General features: G+C 49.4%; 2 protein-coding genes and 1 non-coding gene across 5 annotated transcripts; 2 read left to right on the plus strand and 1 right to left on the minus strand.

Moving 5' to 3' along the window:
- The first annotated feature begins 3781 nt into the window (after window positions 1-3781).
- On the plus strand, window positions 3782-7676 carry SNAPIN (SNAP associated protein). 2 transcript variants are annotated; one of them, XM_086693793.1, is made up of 5 exons: window positions 3782-3946; window positions 5757-6161; window positions 6371-6417; window positions 6550-6784; window positions 7086-7676. In XM_086693793.1, the coding sequence occupies exons 1-5, from the start codon at window positions 3927-3929 to the stop codon at window positions 7093-7095; spliced, it is 717 nt and encodes a 238-aa protein (XP_086549919.1). In that variant the 5' UTR covers window positions 3782-3926; the 3' UTR covers window positions 7096-7676. The 2 variants fall into 2 exon arrangements, with proteins under 2 accessions (XP_086549919.1, XP_025770985.2); XM_025915200.2 differs by lacking the exon at window positions 3782-3946 and having other exon boundaries at window positions 5953-6161; window positions 6666-6784.
- A 177-nt stretch (window positions 7677-7853) lies between these two features.
- Window positions 7854-14170, minus strand: ILF2 (interleukin enhancer binding factor 2). Of its 2 annotated transcripts, XM_025915218.2 has the most exons (14): window positions 14021-14170; window positions 13476-13535; window positions 13257-13299; window positions 12879-12983; window positions 12417-12494; window positions 11982-12084; window positions 11322-11387; window positions 10561-10677; window positions 10051-10129; window positions 9479-9566; window positions 9028-9089; window positions 8831-8945; window positions 8521-8611; window positions 7854-8376 (listed from the first exon to the last, which is right to left on the minus strand). In XM_025915218.2, exons 1-14 carry the CDS (start codon window positions 14023-14025, stop codon window positions 8216-8218), a joined length of 1173 nt encoding a protein of 390 aa, XP_025771003.1. In that variant the 5' UTR covers window positions 14026-14170; the 3' UTR covers window positions 7854-8215. The 2 variants fall into 2 exon arrangements, with proteins under 2 accessions (XP_025771003.1, XP_086549918.1); XM_086693792.1 differs by lacking the exon at window positions 12417-12494.
- Window positions 14171-14347: 177 nt separating this feature from the next.
- TRNAM-CAU (transfer RNA methionine (anticodon CAU)) lies at window positions 14348-14419 on the plus strand. The gene has a single exon. It is a non-coding gene; the product is annotated as a tRNA-Met (tRNA).
- The last annotated feature ends 1173 nt before the right edge of the window (window positions 14420-15592 follow it).

A 15592-nucleotide genomic window follows, 5' to 3' on the forward strand; every position in this document is an offset into this window, starting at 1 on the left:
GTGTCTGTTGGCCTGAGCAAGGACCTGAGGGAAAGCAGGGCGTCGGTGGCTCCCTGTCCCCCTCCCCTGCAGCAATCCCACGACACCTGGTCTGGGACCAGTGGCAACATTGCTGCCCACTCCCCGTGGCCCCATGCCCTAGAAGGAGCCAGGCCTCTAGGCAAGAGGCTCTGGCTGAGCATAGGACCCCGGCCTCCGTAGGCCCAAATAGCAGCACCTACCTCCCCTCTTACAGGCTTCCTGGAGCCTCATCAGGTAGCTCCAGCCAATACACAGCCCAGACCAGCATGGTAAGTGGGGCCCAGAGAGGCTGGGACCTGGGATGAGGGCCTGGCCTCTGCGTCCCTGTTCCTCTTCCCATGGGCTATCCCATCCACCCCCTGTGAAGCCCCAATACCTATCCCACTGGTTCTCCAGGCAACGAGGGAAGAGCAAGGGAGCCCAAGCCTCCATTTCCCTGGGCTCCAGGGACCTCTTAAGGGTCCACTCCCTCCCTGTGCGCAAACAGACACAGTGGCCACAATGGGGGTATATGGTCTGATTTCTGACCTTCCCCAGACACCATGTCCCCATTTTTATCTGCTTGTGGGAGATGTTCCAGGAGCCATCTGGCTACCCTATACTCCTGCTTGGGTGTGCTCTCCAGCCTGCAGTGTTCCCTGGCTCGTGAGGGCCTTTGACTACATGCTCAGGGGCAAGGGAGGGCAAGATAGGGGGATCCCTGAGGGTGGAGACGGCCAGGATGACCCTGGGACCTGTGATGCTAGCAATACTCAGTCATGGTCCTCTTCCTGTGCAGGGCAGGTCAGGCCTCACGAAGCCTCTTTAAAGGATTCACTAGATTCTCTATTGAGGTTTGATTTATTGAATTTCTTTACCCTTTAGTATAAGGTGACTATCTGCCTAAGATTTAAACAGATCCATGGTGTGGTATTTGTAGCTTATAACAAGAAATGTATATTTGGTCTTCATCCTGTTCCTGGCACAGAGCTGCTAAATCCTGGAAGTTTCCTATTACGAAGGACAATAAAGGGTCTTTTGCTGTGTTAATATTGACTTGCCGAAAGCCTCTAGGTGACAAGGATGCAGGCCGGTAAGAACTCAGTGACTGGAGGGTGGGACTGGAAGTTCCTCCAGGGAGGGGAGAGGGTCCATCCATCCCCAGCGGCCAATGAGTTAAGCAACCGAGCGTGTGTCATGAAGCCTCTGCAAAACCCCAAAGGACGGGGTTCGGGGAGCCTCAGGGTTGGTGAACTCGTAGGGATTTGGGGAGAATGGTGCTCCTGGAGGCCACGGAAGTCCTGTGCCCTTCCCACACATACTTCACCCTCAGCATCTCTTTTATTTTATTTTATTTTTTAATGATTATTTTAAAAGAGAGAGAGCGGGAGCAGTGGCCCTTCAGTTCTTGGCTTTTCCACAGAGGCTGTAGGAGATGTAGGTCATAAGAACTCCCCCTCCCAATCTCTGATCTCCCCTGATGTCCCTACCACCTGAGCAGTACTTAGGTTGACTGTCCCCTCCTTGCTGGCTCTGGGTCCCGGGATAGGTCCTGAGGAAGCTCTGTAGGGAGAAGGTGCAGTGGCTCAGGTGGTACAACCACCATGCCCTTGGTCCAGCAGGCCAATTGCGCCCCCACACCCAGTATGGAGCTGCGGGGGGAGGGGAGACAGGGCTTTCAGAGGGTCCTGCTTGGGGGAGGAGGGCTTTAACCGGGAAGGGGGCCTGAGAGGTCCAGTTAACGGATTTCCTCATCCATTCCCCTTTCTGGGAGGCCCCCAGAACATGGTCTAGGGAGCCCTACAGTGCTTCAGTAGCAGAGCCCAAGGGGAAGCAGCAGGATGGGTGTGGGAAGGGGTGGAGCGGGCAATGAGGTCTGAGATTCCAGCTTTTTTCCCCCAACTGGTGCTTCTGGAGGGCTGCCGTCCCCACATGCCCCATGAGTGGGTTCCCTGGCCAGACCAGGATCTGGGTAGACTCCAGGGCTCCTGCTTGTTACAAGGGGGTCAGACGCTGAAAATGGAGTTCTGACCTCGGAGGCACTGAGGAGCGTGAGAAGGCCGTGGAGGCAGGCCTTTATCTTTCTAGTTTTCCCCCCATCTCCTCTCTCTCCTCTGTTGGCTAACCCGAAGAAATTCCCCCAGGGGGAGGCGGGAGGGGTCTTATCATGCAGATTACCTCACCCTCCTTTGTAGGCCGGAGAGGGCCCTTGTGACAAACTGCCTTGTCGGTGCTGACCAGACACTCCCGACGGACCAGTTAAGACTACATTTCTGGGAGAGGTTGAAACTGCAATTAGGTTAGGTATGAAGCCCAGGTTTGTGACTCGGCCTGACATAAGTAATCCCATCTTGGGCCTTGGTTTTCCTTTCGAAAAGTCCCTTGCCTGGTCTTCCTTACAGACGTTGATGTGGGAAACAAAAGCAGAAGAAAATGGCAGATAGAATTAAATTTCCTAATAACCTGCAGCCCATTGACAAATACTTGAGGCTGGCAGAGTAAAACGTTTCTCCAGGAACTCCCTACAGTCTCAATGCTGATGGCTTTGCTAGAATGAAAACAACCTTCTCTCCACAGGCAAGGCCGCCAATATCCTGTGAGCCTTCTTTAGCATATGAAAGTCTCACTAGAAACTTCCCCTGGACTTTACCTCCCCCAGCTCCATAGTATATATAACCAGTGTCTCTTCATGGTCCCAGGGCAGCTCTTCCTGCCCACGGGTTCTGTCCCCGTGCTTTAATCAAATCACCTTTCTTGCACCAAAGATGTCTTCAAGAATTCTTTCTTGGCTGTTGGCTCCAACCCCATGAACCCCACTATCACCCCAAAAACCTCATCAGATGTGTCCAAGAAACTGTGGAAACATGGATTCTAAAGTCCCTTTCAGGGGTGCCTGGCTGGCTCAGTCAGTAGAGCCTGTGACTCGATCTCTGGGCGGTGAGTTCAAGCCCCACATTGGGGGTAGAGATTACTTTGAAAATGAATGAATGAATACAACAAAGTCCCTTTCAGCATTTGTATTCTCTGAGCAGGGTTATTATGTAATCTGGTATTCTAGAGTGCAGATTGACCTGGAGGGGAGGGAGACAACAGGCAAGATCAGTCAGGAGGCTGTGGCAGGGCCCTCAGGAGAGATAAGTGCTGACTGGAGGTGATAAGAGTGGGAAGGAAAGCATAAAAGCAAAACACAGAGAGATTTATCTCAGAGAACCAGCCTTTGAAGTAGGATTACCAGATAAAATACTTCTATTGAAAAATTATTTTTTTATCTGAAATTCACATTTACCTAGTGTCCCCGGGCTTTTTGATTGTTGTTTTCCAAATTTCACAACCCTACTTCAAAAATGTACCTGAAGGGACTGTGACCTAACTTGGGGGCTTCTTGTAGAGACATTGAGCCACCAACCTCCTTTCCCAGCCCCGGCCAGCCCTTTTCTCTCTCTCTACAGCACAGGCCTCAAGGATGTGGCCTTTCTCCCTTTCCTCCTCAACACTGTCCTCACTCCCTCCATCCCCTGGGCTCCTCCTCACAAGGCCTGACTCTGGGGCAGGCTGCAGGTACCAGAGTTACCCCTTCCCGTCGCTTACTCCCATAATAAGCCTGCAGCCTCTCCTGAGACTTTCAGCTCTGATCACTAGAGGGAAAGATACAGGAAGACAAAGACAACACGACAAAAAGTGTACAAGGCTTTAAAAGGGATCACACTTGGGGCCTCGGGTTTTCAGCTGTGGACCACCACTCCTCCACAGCGATTTAAACACCTCCTCTTTTGTTCCTGAGGAGGAAGCTCGAGGCCGAACAATCTGGTGCCATCTATGTCTGGGGACCCCTTTGCCGTCCAAGAGCACTTCTGCACTCACTGCACCCCACGGCCCACAGGACTGCGAGCCGCTGGAACGCACTGGAGCTTAAGAGACTGGGTCTCATGTTGAGAATTCAAGACATGTATGTAAACTCTCTGGAAAGGCATGAAAAATGCAACAAAACTAAGGAAGCTTTTTAAGGGAAGGAAAAAACACAGGTGCCTGGATGGCTCAGTTGGTTAAGTGTCTGACTTAGCTCAGGTCATGATCCCATGGCTCATGGGTTCAAGCCCTACGTCGGGCTCTGTGCTGACAGCTCAGAGCCTGGAGCCTGCGTCAGATTCCGTGTTTCCCTCTGTCTCTCTGCCCTGCCTCCACTGGCATTCTGTTTCTCTCTCTCTCAAAAATAGAGAAACATTAAACAAAATTCGGGGGGGTGGGGGTGGCTTCCGGGGGGCTCAGTTGGTTAAGTGTCCGACTTCAGCTCGGGTCATGATCTCACAGCTTGTGAGTTCAAGCCCTGCATCAGGCTCTGTGCTGACAGCTCCAAGTCTGGAGCCTGCTTGGGATTCTTTGTCTCCCTCTCTCTGCCCCTCCCCCGCTCTCTCTCCCAAAAATAAACACTAAAAAAAATTTGGCTGGGGGGGGAGGGCTGCCTGGGTGGCTCAGTGGGTTAAGCATCTGACTTCAGCTCAGGTCATGATCTCACGGTTCATGGGTTCAAGCCCTGCATCAGGCTCTGTGCTGACAGCTCAGAGCCTGGAGCCTGCTTCGGATTCTGTGTCTCCCTCTCTCTCTGCCCCTCCCCTGCTTGCTCTCTCTCGAAAATAAATAAAAACATTTAAAAAAAATTTTTTAATATGAAAACACATGTAGGCTTTAAATTTTGCTTTACTGTGGCAAAATGCACATAAAATTTACCACTGTCATTGTTTTTCGAGAGAGAGCAAGTGGGGGAGGGGCAGGGAGAGAGAGAGAGAGAGGCGAGAATCCCAAGCAGGCTCCTCACTGTCCATGCAGAGCCCAATGTGGGGTTCAGTCTCATGAACCATGAAATCATAACCTGAGCTGAAGTCAAGGTGCTTAACCAACTGAGGCACCCAGGAGCACCCACTTTCACCATTTTTAAGTGTATTTGTCAGTGGCATTAAGTAAGTTCATCATCATTACTCCTCTTTAGAACTTTTTTATCATCCCATACCGAGACTCTACCCATGAAACAGTAACTCCTCATTCACCTTTCCTTCCGGCCCCTGCAACACTGTGCTGATAGAGAAGAAACCACATTTTATGTCCATGAATTGGACTGCTCTGGGCACTTTCTGTAATAACCAGACAGTATGTGTCTTCGTTTCTGGCTTATTTTTCCCAGCGTGATGTCTCCAAGGTTCACCCTCTGGGAGCATGTGCCAGAACTCCATTCCTTTTACCAGGCACCGGGGTGGCTCAGTTGGTTGGTTAAGCATCAGACTTGATCTCGACTCAAGTCACAGACTCAAGTCACAACCTCATGGTTTGTTGAGTTCAAGCCCGGTGTCAAGCTCTGTGCTGACAGTGTGAGGCCTGCTTAGGATTCATTCTCAAAATAAATACATAACCTCTAAAAAAAAAAAAAAAAAAATCATTCCCTTTGAGACTTGATAGTGTTCTGTGCAGTTTTTTTTGTTTGTTTTTTGTTTTTTTATGTTTATTTTGAGAGAGAGAGTGAGCAGGGAAGGGGCAGAGAGAGAGAATCCCAAGCAGGTTCCGTGCTGTCGGCACAGAGCCTGATCGAGCCAGCCAGGCGCCCCATTCCTACAGTTTTATACATACCGTAGTGCCCTTAAAAAAATACACTCTCAAATTTAGAAACAGGAACCTATACTAGGAATACAATCTGGTTTTCTCATCAAATTAACAGGAGAGGGCTATGCACAACTGACGAGACGAGCATTTATTTTCCACTTTTGCAGAAAACCAAAGATAGGCGCCCCCAAAATGGTTCCTCCCAGCCCGCGGAAGTCTGGAGACCCACCCGCCAACAGCACCCTCTGGGGCCTCCGAGGACCTACAGCTCCGCCTAACCGCCGGCAGTGGCGGAGACTCGGTTTCCCAGAAGCCCCCCGGCTGGGTCCCGCCCACAGCTCTGCCGGGCGCCCCCTGGCGGCGCGCTTCAGCTCGGCTCCAGTTCCCGGCGGCCCGCGCGGCACGTTCTCGGCGGAAGGGCTGCTGGCGATGGCTGGGGCTGGTTCTGCCGCTGTGTCCGGGGCAGGGACCCCCGTGGCGGGTCCCGCAGGCCGCGATCTCTTCGCCGAGGGGCTCCTCGAGTTCCTGCGACCGGCTGTGCAGCAGCTGGACTCTCACGTCCACGCTGTCAGGTCCGAGAGGGAAGGGAGGGGTGGGGCCTCTTGGTTTGGCTGTGGGAGGCAGGGGGCGCCGGGAAGGGGCGGGGCCAGGTCCGGAAGGGGCGGGGCTGGCGGGAGGCTGCGGGCCTAGGCTGGCTTGGCTCAGGTCTCGGGAAGCCTGTAGGGGAGTCGGCTCTTTGAGTCCCATGAACTGACCGCGTAGGCCTCGTAACTCTTTGCAGAGAGAGCCAGGTAGAGCTCCGGGAGCAAATTGACAACTTGGCTACTGGTGAGTAAGCATCCCTGCATTCCCGCGATCCTGCAGCTCGCTTTTAGGACCTCGTGTCTAGCCCACCTCCGGGTGGGTTTGTGTCGTGTGCTTCCAGGACATCAGGGCTCCAGTGATTCCTGCTTCCCTAAGTTTCTAGTGACCGGCCCATGTGGGTGCAGGCGTGTCTTCATCCCACTTACCAGCCTGCCTTCCCCAAGAACGAGGAGCCATTAGGTGTTAGTTTGCAGCTTACTTCCATCCCCCAGAGCTGTGCCGAATCAACGAGGATCAGAAAGTGGCCCTGGATCTCGACCCCTATGTCAAGAAGCTGCTTAATGCCCGGCGACGAGTTGTCTTGGTCAACAACATTCTGCAGAATGCGCAGGTAAAGGAATTCCCTGTGAACAGTGATCCTTTAGAAGTCCTCAGGGTATTCTCATTTTCAAGGGATGACCATAAAAGTCACTGTGATTTTTAGTCTTTGGGGAAAGACAGTTGTCAACCAGTGTCAGCCATAATCTTATCATCTTCATTCTCCATACCCAGCTGCCCTCATTTAATGTTCTTCGCACCTTAGAGGACTTACATCAAGAGGGAGCGAGGCCAGGGTATTTTCCCGCATCTAGCAGACAGGGCGTTCTAAAGCTTTACATGGAGCAGTTAGGATTCCAAATCTTGTCTTGTAGGAACGGCTGAGGCGACTAAACCACAGTGTTGCCAAGGAAACAGCCCGCAGGAGGGCAATGCTGGATTCAGGAGTTTACCCTTCTGGTTCCCCGAGCAAGTAAACAGGCCAGAAGATGGGGCTCATGCCTGGCCCCGTAATAGCACAAGTACTCTTCCCCAGCTGCCTTGCTTCGTCCAGGAACTCCCTGTAGACCTTGGGACATCCAACAGGCAGCCCAGTTGTTTCTGTCTGAAGCACTTAAGTCTTACCCACTTATATGGGGCCCAAAGAAACCTGTGTACAGCAGGACTAATGATCCCAAAGGATTTATTATGGCTCTTGCTTCCAAGAATGGGCTGAGGACTCTACCTTTTTAAAACCTACATTCTCAAGGCCCAGCTCCTCTACCTTCAAGCCTAGTTAATGAGGGGCTTCCTCCATTGCATGTCTTCTACCTGTGACGTGTTTTCTTTTGTTTACACTGAGGATTTGAAGGGCAGGCAAAGTCAAGGTAATGACCTCTGTCTACCCTCTTTTGTTGATTGCACTGGGCTTGAATACAGTAGCAGTATTGGTAGAACCATTTCATTCAATAAATGCTTAAACAGTGTTCTAGTTTACTCTGGTATATGGAAAGGTTCCAAGAATCTTTGTAGAAACTTTAATTCAGATACAGCTTAAATTGTGATCTAGTGTTTACAGTGAGAAGACTCAAATACCACTTTCATTGAAAAGTACAGAAAGCAAAAAAGGTTGCCAGATGCCAAGGAAAAACGAGCAAGAGCCCTACGAGGAAGTACTTTAATCACTTTTCTCAGGAAAAAAAAAAATTCCAGACACTAACAGTTCACAACATTTCAACAACAAAGTACTGTTTGAGGGAGGTTTCCAGGACCTGGGGACTCTGAAGTCTTAGGAAGAAAAGCTGGTCTCCTGCTTCACTATAGATGGAAGGCATAGGTCGTAAATGGGAGACTTCTGTCTGTTGAGCCAAGTGGAACCCAGTGGAATGACACTTCCTTCTATAGTTTCTTTTCCTTCCTGTCTCCCTTTTCCCTCAGAAATGCCACCACGTGAAGTCCAGCAGCAGTTAGCTTGGGCTCCAGTCTTCACCTTGGACAAGAAAGGGGATGAAGATAGGAAGGAAGGTCACTCCTGAGTCTCCATGCTTTCCTCTTCCTCTCCTTGAGGTGGTTCTTCCGTATTCTCCTCCTCTTCTTCTCCTTCCTTCTTCTCTGGTGGCTTCTCATAAGCCTTTTCTGAAGGTGTCACTATCACTCCATCCCAGGTAGAGATTTCAGAAGCAAGATCTGGAAAAAAAAACGCGATTTCAGGCAACTAGCCCAGCATGCAAGTCCTAACCTACACAGTAGAAATAGTAACACATCTGAATAGTGTAGAGCTTTGTAGAGTAGAGTACCATAAAGATCCCCTGACCCACAACGATCACTCACAGCTGGCATCACCCTCCTGGCCGAGAATCTTCCGAAAGCCACCATGTGAGAGGATTCGGACCAGAGTCTGAGCTGTGTAGCACACCATGTCCTAAAGGAGAGCAGAGTGAGAGTAAACTAGAAAGTGGAGTTAAAGTACCGTATCTGATGAATATTCTCATGAAAACAGTTGAGGACAACTTTAATTTCAAGACCAAAGTTTGTGAGAACCCCCAAATCCCTGACCCCTAAAGACCACACTGCCTTTGCCTTCTGATCTGGAGTATTCAAGAGTAGGACACAACACGCAATTGCAGAGCTGACCCCATACCTGTTGTTCCAGAGTCATGACTGTGTGTACTCTGAAGTTGCCACTCTCACAGGGGTCAGTGATCCCCACTGACCCTGGCAGGAACAGTCCTGCAGCCAGGATCTGTAAGCAACGTCTGAAGCACACGAGAACGTTTAAAAATAAAAACACACAAGACCTCTTACACCCAGCCCCAAACCCAAAGAAGCATGCTGTACCTGTATGCCACGTTTAGGGCCAAAGGCTGTCTGGTGGGATTGTTCATCACAGCATAGTGCCCCTGGAAAATAATCAACATGGTAGGTGTGCCATAAACTTGACAATTCTAGCCAAACAAACTGAAACCTCAAATATTCACAAAACAGATTACTGAAGTCTAAGTAAAATGTTCATATTCAGAAGCAGTTCTGGAACTAGCTGCTCATTCACTGATTTCTCATTATCTCATTACTAAAATTACATCAGTAACAAAGAGGAATAGGGACAGTAAAATTACTCATTCAACTGAAACTCTAAAAACCCAACGAAGTAATAAACACCATGTATTTACTGAATTATTGCCCACCATGAGACTGATTTTCAGCTTCACCAAATTTCCGATCCTGGTCGGTTTCAGAATAACTGCTGTTAAATAGAGGTGACCAGGAACTCCAACTGCCCTTTACTTACAAGTAAGTCAAGGATCCAGGGTGTGAGGGGCTCAAAGCCAGGAAAACGAATTCTCAGGTCCTTCAACAGTCTGATGAGAACTTTAACTCTGAAAGTAAGAGGAACCCAGGAATTAAAATAACATCATGTACTTCCATCCCTGAGGTACAGAGCTGTTGTTATTTCTAAAACTACACATTTTGTTTCTCTCGATCTAAATTTGCTTACTTAGGGGCACCCGGGTGGCTTAGTTAAGTGTCTGACTTCAGCTCAGGTCATGATACTACAGTTCATGGGTTCAAACCCCACATCAGGCTCTGTGCTGACAGCCTGGAGCCTGAAGCCTGCTTTGGATTCTGTGTCTCCCTCTCTCTCTGCCCCTTCCCCACTCACTGGCATGCTCTCTCTCAAATGAATGTTAAACAAAAAAACCTTTTAATTTGCTTACATAAGGTGTATTAAAAAAAAAAAAAAAAAAAGAAACCTGGCCAATTATAGCCAAAGAGTTTTAACAGAGGAAGTATGGAGGTATCCTGCTATTCAGTATAATTAGAATAATTAGGTTATTTAAACTCAAATAGCAAGGAACTCACGTGGACTGAGAAGCATTTTCCTCAAACCAGCGGGCATGTCTGATGGCTGCTAAGGCACTCTGCAACACCTTGATGTCCACTACAAGACCAGCAGAACAGGCCACAATGAAACACTCCTGTTACTAAGCAAGCAATTCAGCCTCCTTGTAATTTCTTAAACCACCCCAGGTTCCTCAGACCAGCAAATCACTTGTCCAGAAATCACTATTCCTCCCCTAAACCAAATCTGTAAGCACGCAAGATCCACAACTTTCTCCAAGAGCCCATTCCCTCCATAAATACTGTCCTCCAATCCACTTGCTTTCTTGGCCATCCTGTCTGACAGTTTCACTGGCAAGCTAGTAAAACTGTCTCCAAATTACAGAGGGAGATAGTGAAGTTTGGGGGTCAACTTAGGTCCAGAAGGTTTCACGTGGAATAGCAACTAGCTAAACACTCAGCAGCAACCTTGTCTTATACCATATTTTGAATTTCCCCCAAGTATCCCAGAAATGGAAAAAAAGGACTAACAGTGGAGTTCTGGGTCCAGTTTTCGGAGATTGGGTGGCACTGTTGTAATGAGAATCTTCACTGTAGCATCAGAGGAACTGATCTCGAAACCAGTTTCATTGGTCAGCATGGTCAAAACTGAAAAAAAATCAAAACCTGTAATGCCCCCATCTCCCTTAGATGACCAGAGGTAAATATAGGGTTGAAGTAGGAGAGCAGATAGGTTTCTAAAAACAGCAAGAGTCCAGAATAAGGATTCAAAATACTTTTATAAGAAAGAGATGGGGCGCCTGGCTGGCTCAGTTGGAAGAGCATGGGACACTTGACCTCTGGGGCACGAGTTCGAGCCCCACACTGGGTGCAGAGATTACTTAAATATAAACTTCAGAAAAATAAAAAAATAAATAAAAGTAATGGAGATGAACTGGGTATCAGACACTGGAGATCACTGCAAAAACTTCCGCAACATAGAACTCTGCATTCAAGAGGCGGCTGGCTCAGAATGGGTGGCTCAGTCAGTTAAGCACCAACTTCAGCTCAGGTCATGATTTCGCTGTTGGTGAGTTCAAGCTCCACATCGGGCTCTCTGCTGTCAGTGCACACACAGCCTGCTTTGGATCCTCTGTCTCCCTCTCTCTCTGCCCCGCCCCTCAAAAATAAACAGTAACAAAAAAAATCTCTGCATTCACTCTTCTTTCTAGCCTGACCTTTGTTAAAAGTGTAGTTGTCATTATTGACCCGGCTCCTGCTGAATACATGTCCAACAACAAACTCAAACCAACCTTCAGAAGGATCTTGTGCTCTTAGGCTTTCCACAACTTTGTTCCCTAGGGCAGCAACAGCTTCCACTAGATTGAGAGAAAAGGAGACCATGAGCAATGTGATTATTCACATACTTTCTGTACATCTCTATGGTATTCCACACCGATTTGTGCCCCATGTACAAGGCTGGAGCAAAGGCAAGCAACAGAATAAACACTTTTACAAGGGAAAGCTAACACTTGAACAGAGAAACAGGAAGTCTCAGGGAATAGGCCACCTCCTATACCCACATCCTTTTATAGGAGAGTTTCTTGTCAGTGGCACTAATGCCATGCGGGGCTGGAGGTAAGGCACACCCTGTGCACTGCAGGGTACTCAGCGGCATCCCCGACCTCCACTCCTTTGATGCCAGGAGCCCCAAATGTCTCCAGACACTGCCAGATGTCCCATGAAGGACAAAACCACCCCCTGTTGAGAAACGCTGCCCTGTAGTAACTGGCCATACATTCTTTCAGACACACAGCCCAGACTTTGTCCTTTATTACCCCAATATACATTAAAAAAAATGAATTCCCCATTCGTTTTCCAAACAACTTTTCTTGCAAGAGATTGGGGCTTTAAAGATCCCTATGCCTCAAATGCAACTTTCTGCTCCTGTGGCCAGAAAGAGGTGCACTCACATGTTGGCAGAATCTTTAGGATTACCACCAGGTCGGCCACGTTGTGTCCGGTTGTCATTGTTCCCTTTTTATATGATCCCACTTGTCGGACTTCTTCAATTTGCTGTTGGAAAAGGGATTTCGGGGGGGGGGGGGAGGGGGGGAATGTAGAAGTGAAAGATGGCCTAATTCCTCTCAGAAATCAATGACAACACAATTATTACCCAGAACTGGAAGTAGCAGAGGTCAGATGATATCCCAAAACAACCACATGAAACTCCTGATACAGTATGGCTAGCTGATAGCAGTAACACAAGTTTTATCCCTGAGATCACCACTAGTAGAAAGGAATCCCACTATACTTTCCTTTCCATTTCAAACTTGGCTTTGGAGATTAAGGAAACTTCCGCACAACCAAGGCTGCCCTTTTCTATGACTAAATCATTAAAGACTCACCACTTCAAACGTCCCTGGAGCCACAATCAAATTGTCAATCACATTGTTTATTTTTGTCACCAGGGAAAGGATAGAGGCCTAAAAAACAGCATAAAATAAAAAATGCCCTGAAGTGAAAAATTACAGGCAACTTTTCAGAGTTTGAGTATTTTCCCCTAATCCCTTCTAGACAAGCTGAAACAATACCTACACAGGGTTTTGAAAACACTCTGACCCTTCTGGCCTTGAATATGCCAGGAGAGTAACTTTCTGGCCCAAAGACAGAGTCCCCAGTGACAATATAAAAGCACATGTAATGCTTATACAATCCACCTGGCACTCTCCCTCTACCCACAAGGAGAAACGAGGCGAACAATTAAACCCTCTGTCAAGTTTAGGCTCTGGTAACAGGAACCTCACCACGGTTATTCACTTCTCTGGCTTTCTTAGAGAAATCCGAGGAGGAAAGCCAAAAGAATATACCTGTTCGGCAGAATTAGGAGCAAGGTCCTGATTCCTCTTCAGCAAGGCCTCACTGAAGGAAGTTTCATCAGGTGCTGGCTTGACCCGGGGGAAGGCCATTTCACACTACAGCAGAAAGAAACAAGGATACACAGTTTACCGAAAATAATGCATAGGATGGATCCTTTGCTCTGTTGCCACAACAGAAAAAAACTGCAAAGAGAAAATTCTACGCTTCTTTTTACTCCTTAAGATATTCAAACAAGGATACCCGCCACAAGGACTGGCCATAATGTAAGCCCTCAGCGCTTTTACACCAACAGACAAGCCAGAGACCCAGTTAACCTTTTAGAACAAAGACTACAATCCTGTTACTGCCAACAGGGGCCAAGCACTCACCAAATAGAAATCAAATGGAATATGTGGCACGAAGGGCCTGAACCTAAAACAAGAACAACAAGGCAGATCATTCATCAGATGAAGTGGGGCCACACTCCTCAGCGGGGAGCTCGGGAGCTGGACCTCACAGAGGCGGGGCACCCAGCGCCCCCCAGACTGCAGCCGGGAGGACTGAAGCGCGGACCGAGCCGTGCACAGGTGCTAGGAACCGGCACTCACCCTCCTCCGGGGCCTCCTCTGGAACCAAAGCGCCCGCCACGACCACGGCCTCGGTCACCCCTACAAGGGCAGAGATTTAACTGGTGACCCCGCCGAAGGAGCCCGCAGGACACCGGCCGCTCTGACTCCCGCTTGCGCTTCTCGCTCCAGGTGCCCAGCGTCACCACACCGCGCCTCCTCCCTGGACGACTCAAGCACAACCCACAGCGAACAACGCCGGGCTGCAACACCGGGTCCCCGCGAGAAATGCCCCATCACCCCCGGGGCACGGCCCCCAGCACTCGAGGGACGAAAGCGGCTGCCCCTTTATCCACCGACGCGGTGGAGCCTTTACCCGCACACCCTCTATCCCCCGGACGTGGCGCGCTGGGTCCCCACGCCTCCACAGCCCCCGACCGCCGCCGTCGCCCCGGCCGAGAGCTCTCGGGCTTCGGGCAGACCCCGGACGCGCGGCCCCGTCGGGAGCCCCGGCTCCTGTCGGCCCACCTTCCCGAAGTTTTCGGGGGAGCACCCTGAGCCTTCGCAGAGCAGCCCAGTGCCCTCACCTCATGGCGCCCTAAATCCCGAACAATGGAGTCCACGCCAACCGCCCCTCTCCTCGGAGGAGCAGAGGACCGGAGACGCGGCTCGCTGGCGCGTCCCAACAAGCTCTGCCGCGATTGGGCCGCGCCGCACCCCGCCGCTAATGCCCATTGGTTTACTTTGGCAGACCGGCCTACAGACCAATAAAAAACGCCTGCTATGTCAGAAATTAGCCAATAAGAACAGATTTGCCAGTAGTGACTATTTTTGTAACCAGACACTAGGTGGCGCGGTGTAAAGAAGGCAGAAGAGATCTTTCTATATGATGCCAGAATACCCTTACGCGTAGTAGCAGAGTGGCGCAGCGGAAGCGTGCTGGGCCCATAACCCAGAGGTCGATGGATCGAAACCATCCTCTGCTACAGGGACTATCTTTTTTCTTCTTTTCCTGCGTTTTCCTCCTTCAGGACACTATTTGGAGTTCAATTTTCTTCAGTACTTAAAATCGCCTTTCTGTTACTTTCTCCTTCCTCAAAAATGCAGCCTTTAAAACCTGTTTTTGCCATCAGCAAGTGAAACGGGAAAGGGAAGGACTTTAAGCAACACCACGCCTGGGTGGAGTTCACCGAAGGCTGGAAATTTACGGCAGGAGAAGCGGATTTGAGGAAAGGGCATATACTGACGGAACCAGAGGGAAAAGCACTGATGATAAGGGACTAGAAGTGAAACTGAGGCAGCCTTTGAAAGAGAGCTCAGAAAAAACGAGCAGGGGAAGTGAAAGGGAGCAGCCCTCGACCGCACATCCGCCGCCGCTCCCCTGAGGCCGCGTCTCCGCCGGGTCAGCGCACTCCCGCCCGGCGAGCACGCGCACGCGCTGTCTTTGCGAGCCGACGGCGCGCGGCGCTGCTCCTGCGCCTCCGCGAGTCCTCGTTCTCCCGCTTCTTGTCTGCTCTTGTACTGATGAACGAGTATTTCCTTCCCCGCCTCTGTTAATTGGAAGTTACGCATTCTCTTAGCGGTTAGTCTAAAAATTACACCATACATCCTTGAGTTTGCAAAGTCTGGTTTTATGCAGTACTTATACCCTCCTCGTAAAAAATGCAGAGACAATGTAACTACATTTACCACCATCACTCCCCCCGGAATTAGTTGCTGTTGCTGTTGTGTAATTCTGATAAATACTTTACTGATGTATAATTTACTACAGCAAAATGCACAGATCTTAAGCTTTCCTCTCGATTAATTGAGTAATGTATTCTGTAACCATCACGCAGGTTAAGATAACATTTTCATCACTTAAAGTTCGCTCATACCCCTTTACCCTGCCCCTGGAGGGAATCACGATTTCCTATTTCTGTGAGCATGGATTAGTTTTGTCTGTTCTTGAACTTCACATCAATGGACTCATACTGTATGTACTCCCCCCCCCCCAGTTTCTCTTGCTTGACACGTTTCAAGATTCTCCACGTTTTTGCATTTATCAGCAATGTGTTTATTTTTATTTATGAGTAGCATTCCATTGCTTGAGTATATCCATTCTCTTGTGGAGCCATTATTCCCACTGGCTGAGACACACAGGAACACATCTTGGTTGT

Source organism: Puma concolor, chromosome E4, assembly GCF_028749965.1.
Source record: "Puma concolor isolate L17-30 chromosome E4, mPumCon1.1.hap2, whole genome shotgun sequence".
Taxonomy (NCBI): Eukaryota; Metazoa; Chordata; class Mammalia; order Carnivora; family Felidae; genus Puma; species Puma concolor.

Excerpts from the sequence above, each read along its gene's own strand:
- ILF2 (XM_025915218.2), bottom strand. Across the intron at positions 13,300-13,475 it reads AGAGGAGGCCCCGGAGGAGG|GTTCAGGCCCTTCGTGCCAC; the intron begins GTGAGTGCCGGT and ends TTCTTGTTTTAG. Across the intron at positions 12,495-12,878 it reads CTCCTAATTCTGCCGAACAG|GCCTCTATCCTTTCCCTGGT; the intron begins GTATATTCTTTT and ends GCTGTTTTTTAG.
- SNAPIN (XM_086693793.1), top strand. The coding sequence starts at position 3,927 with ATGTTGAGAATTCAAGACAT. Across the intron at positions 6,162-6,370 it reads TCTCACGTCCACGCTGTCAG|AGAGAGCCAGGTAGAGCTCC; the intron begins GTCCGAGAGGGA and ends AACTCTTTGCAG. Across the intron at positions 6,418-6,549 it reads AATTGACAACTTGGCTACTG|TTTCTAGTGACCGGCCCATG; the intron begins GTGAGTAAGCAT and ends TGCTTCCCTAAG.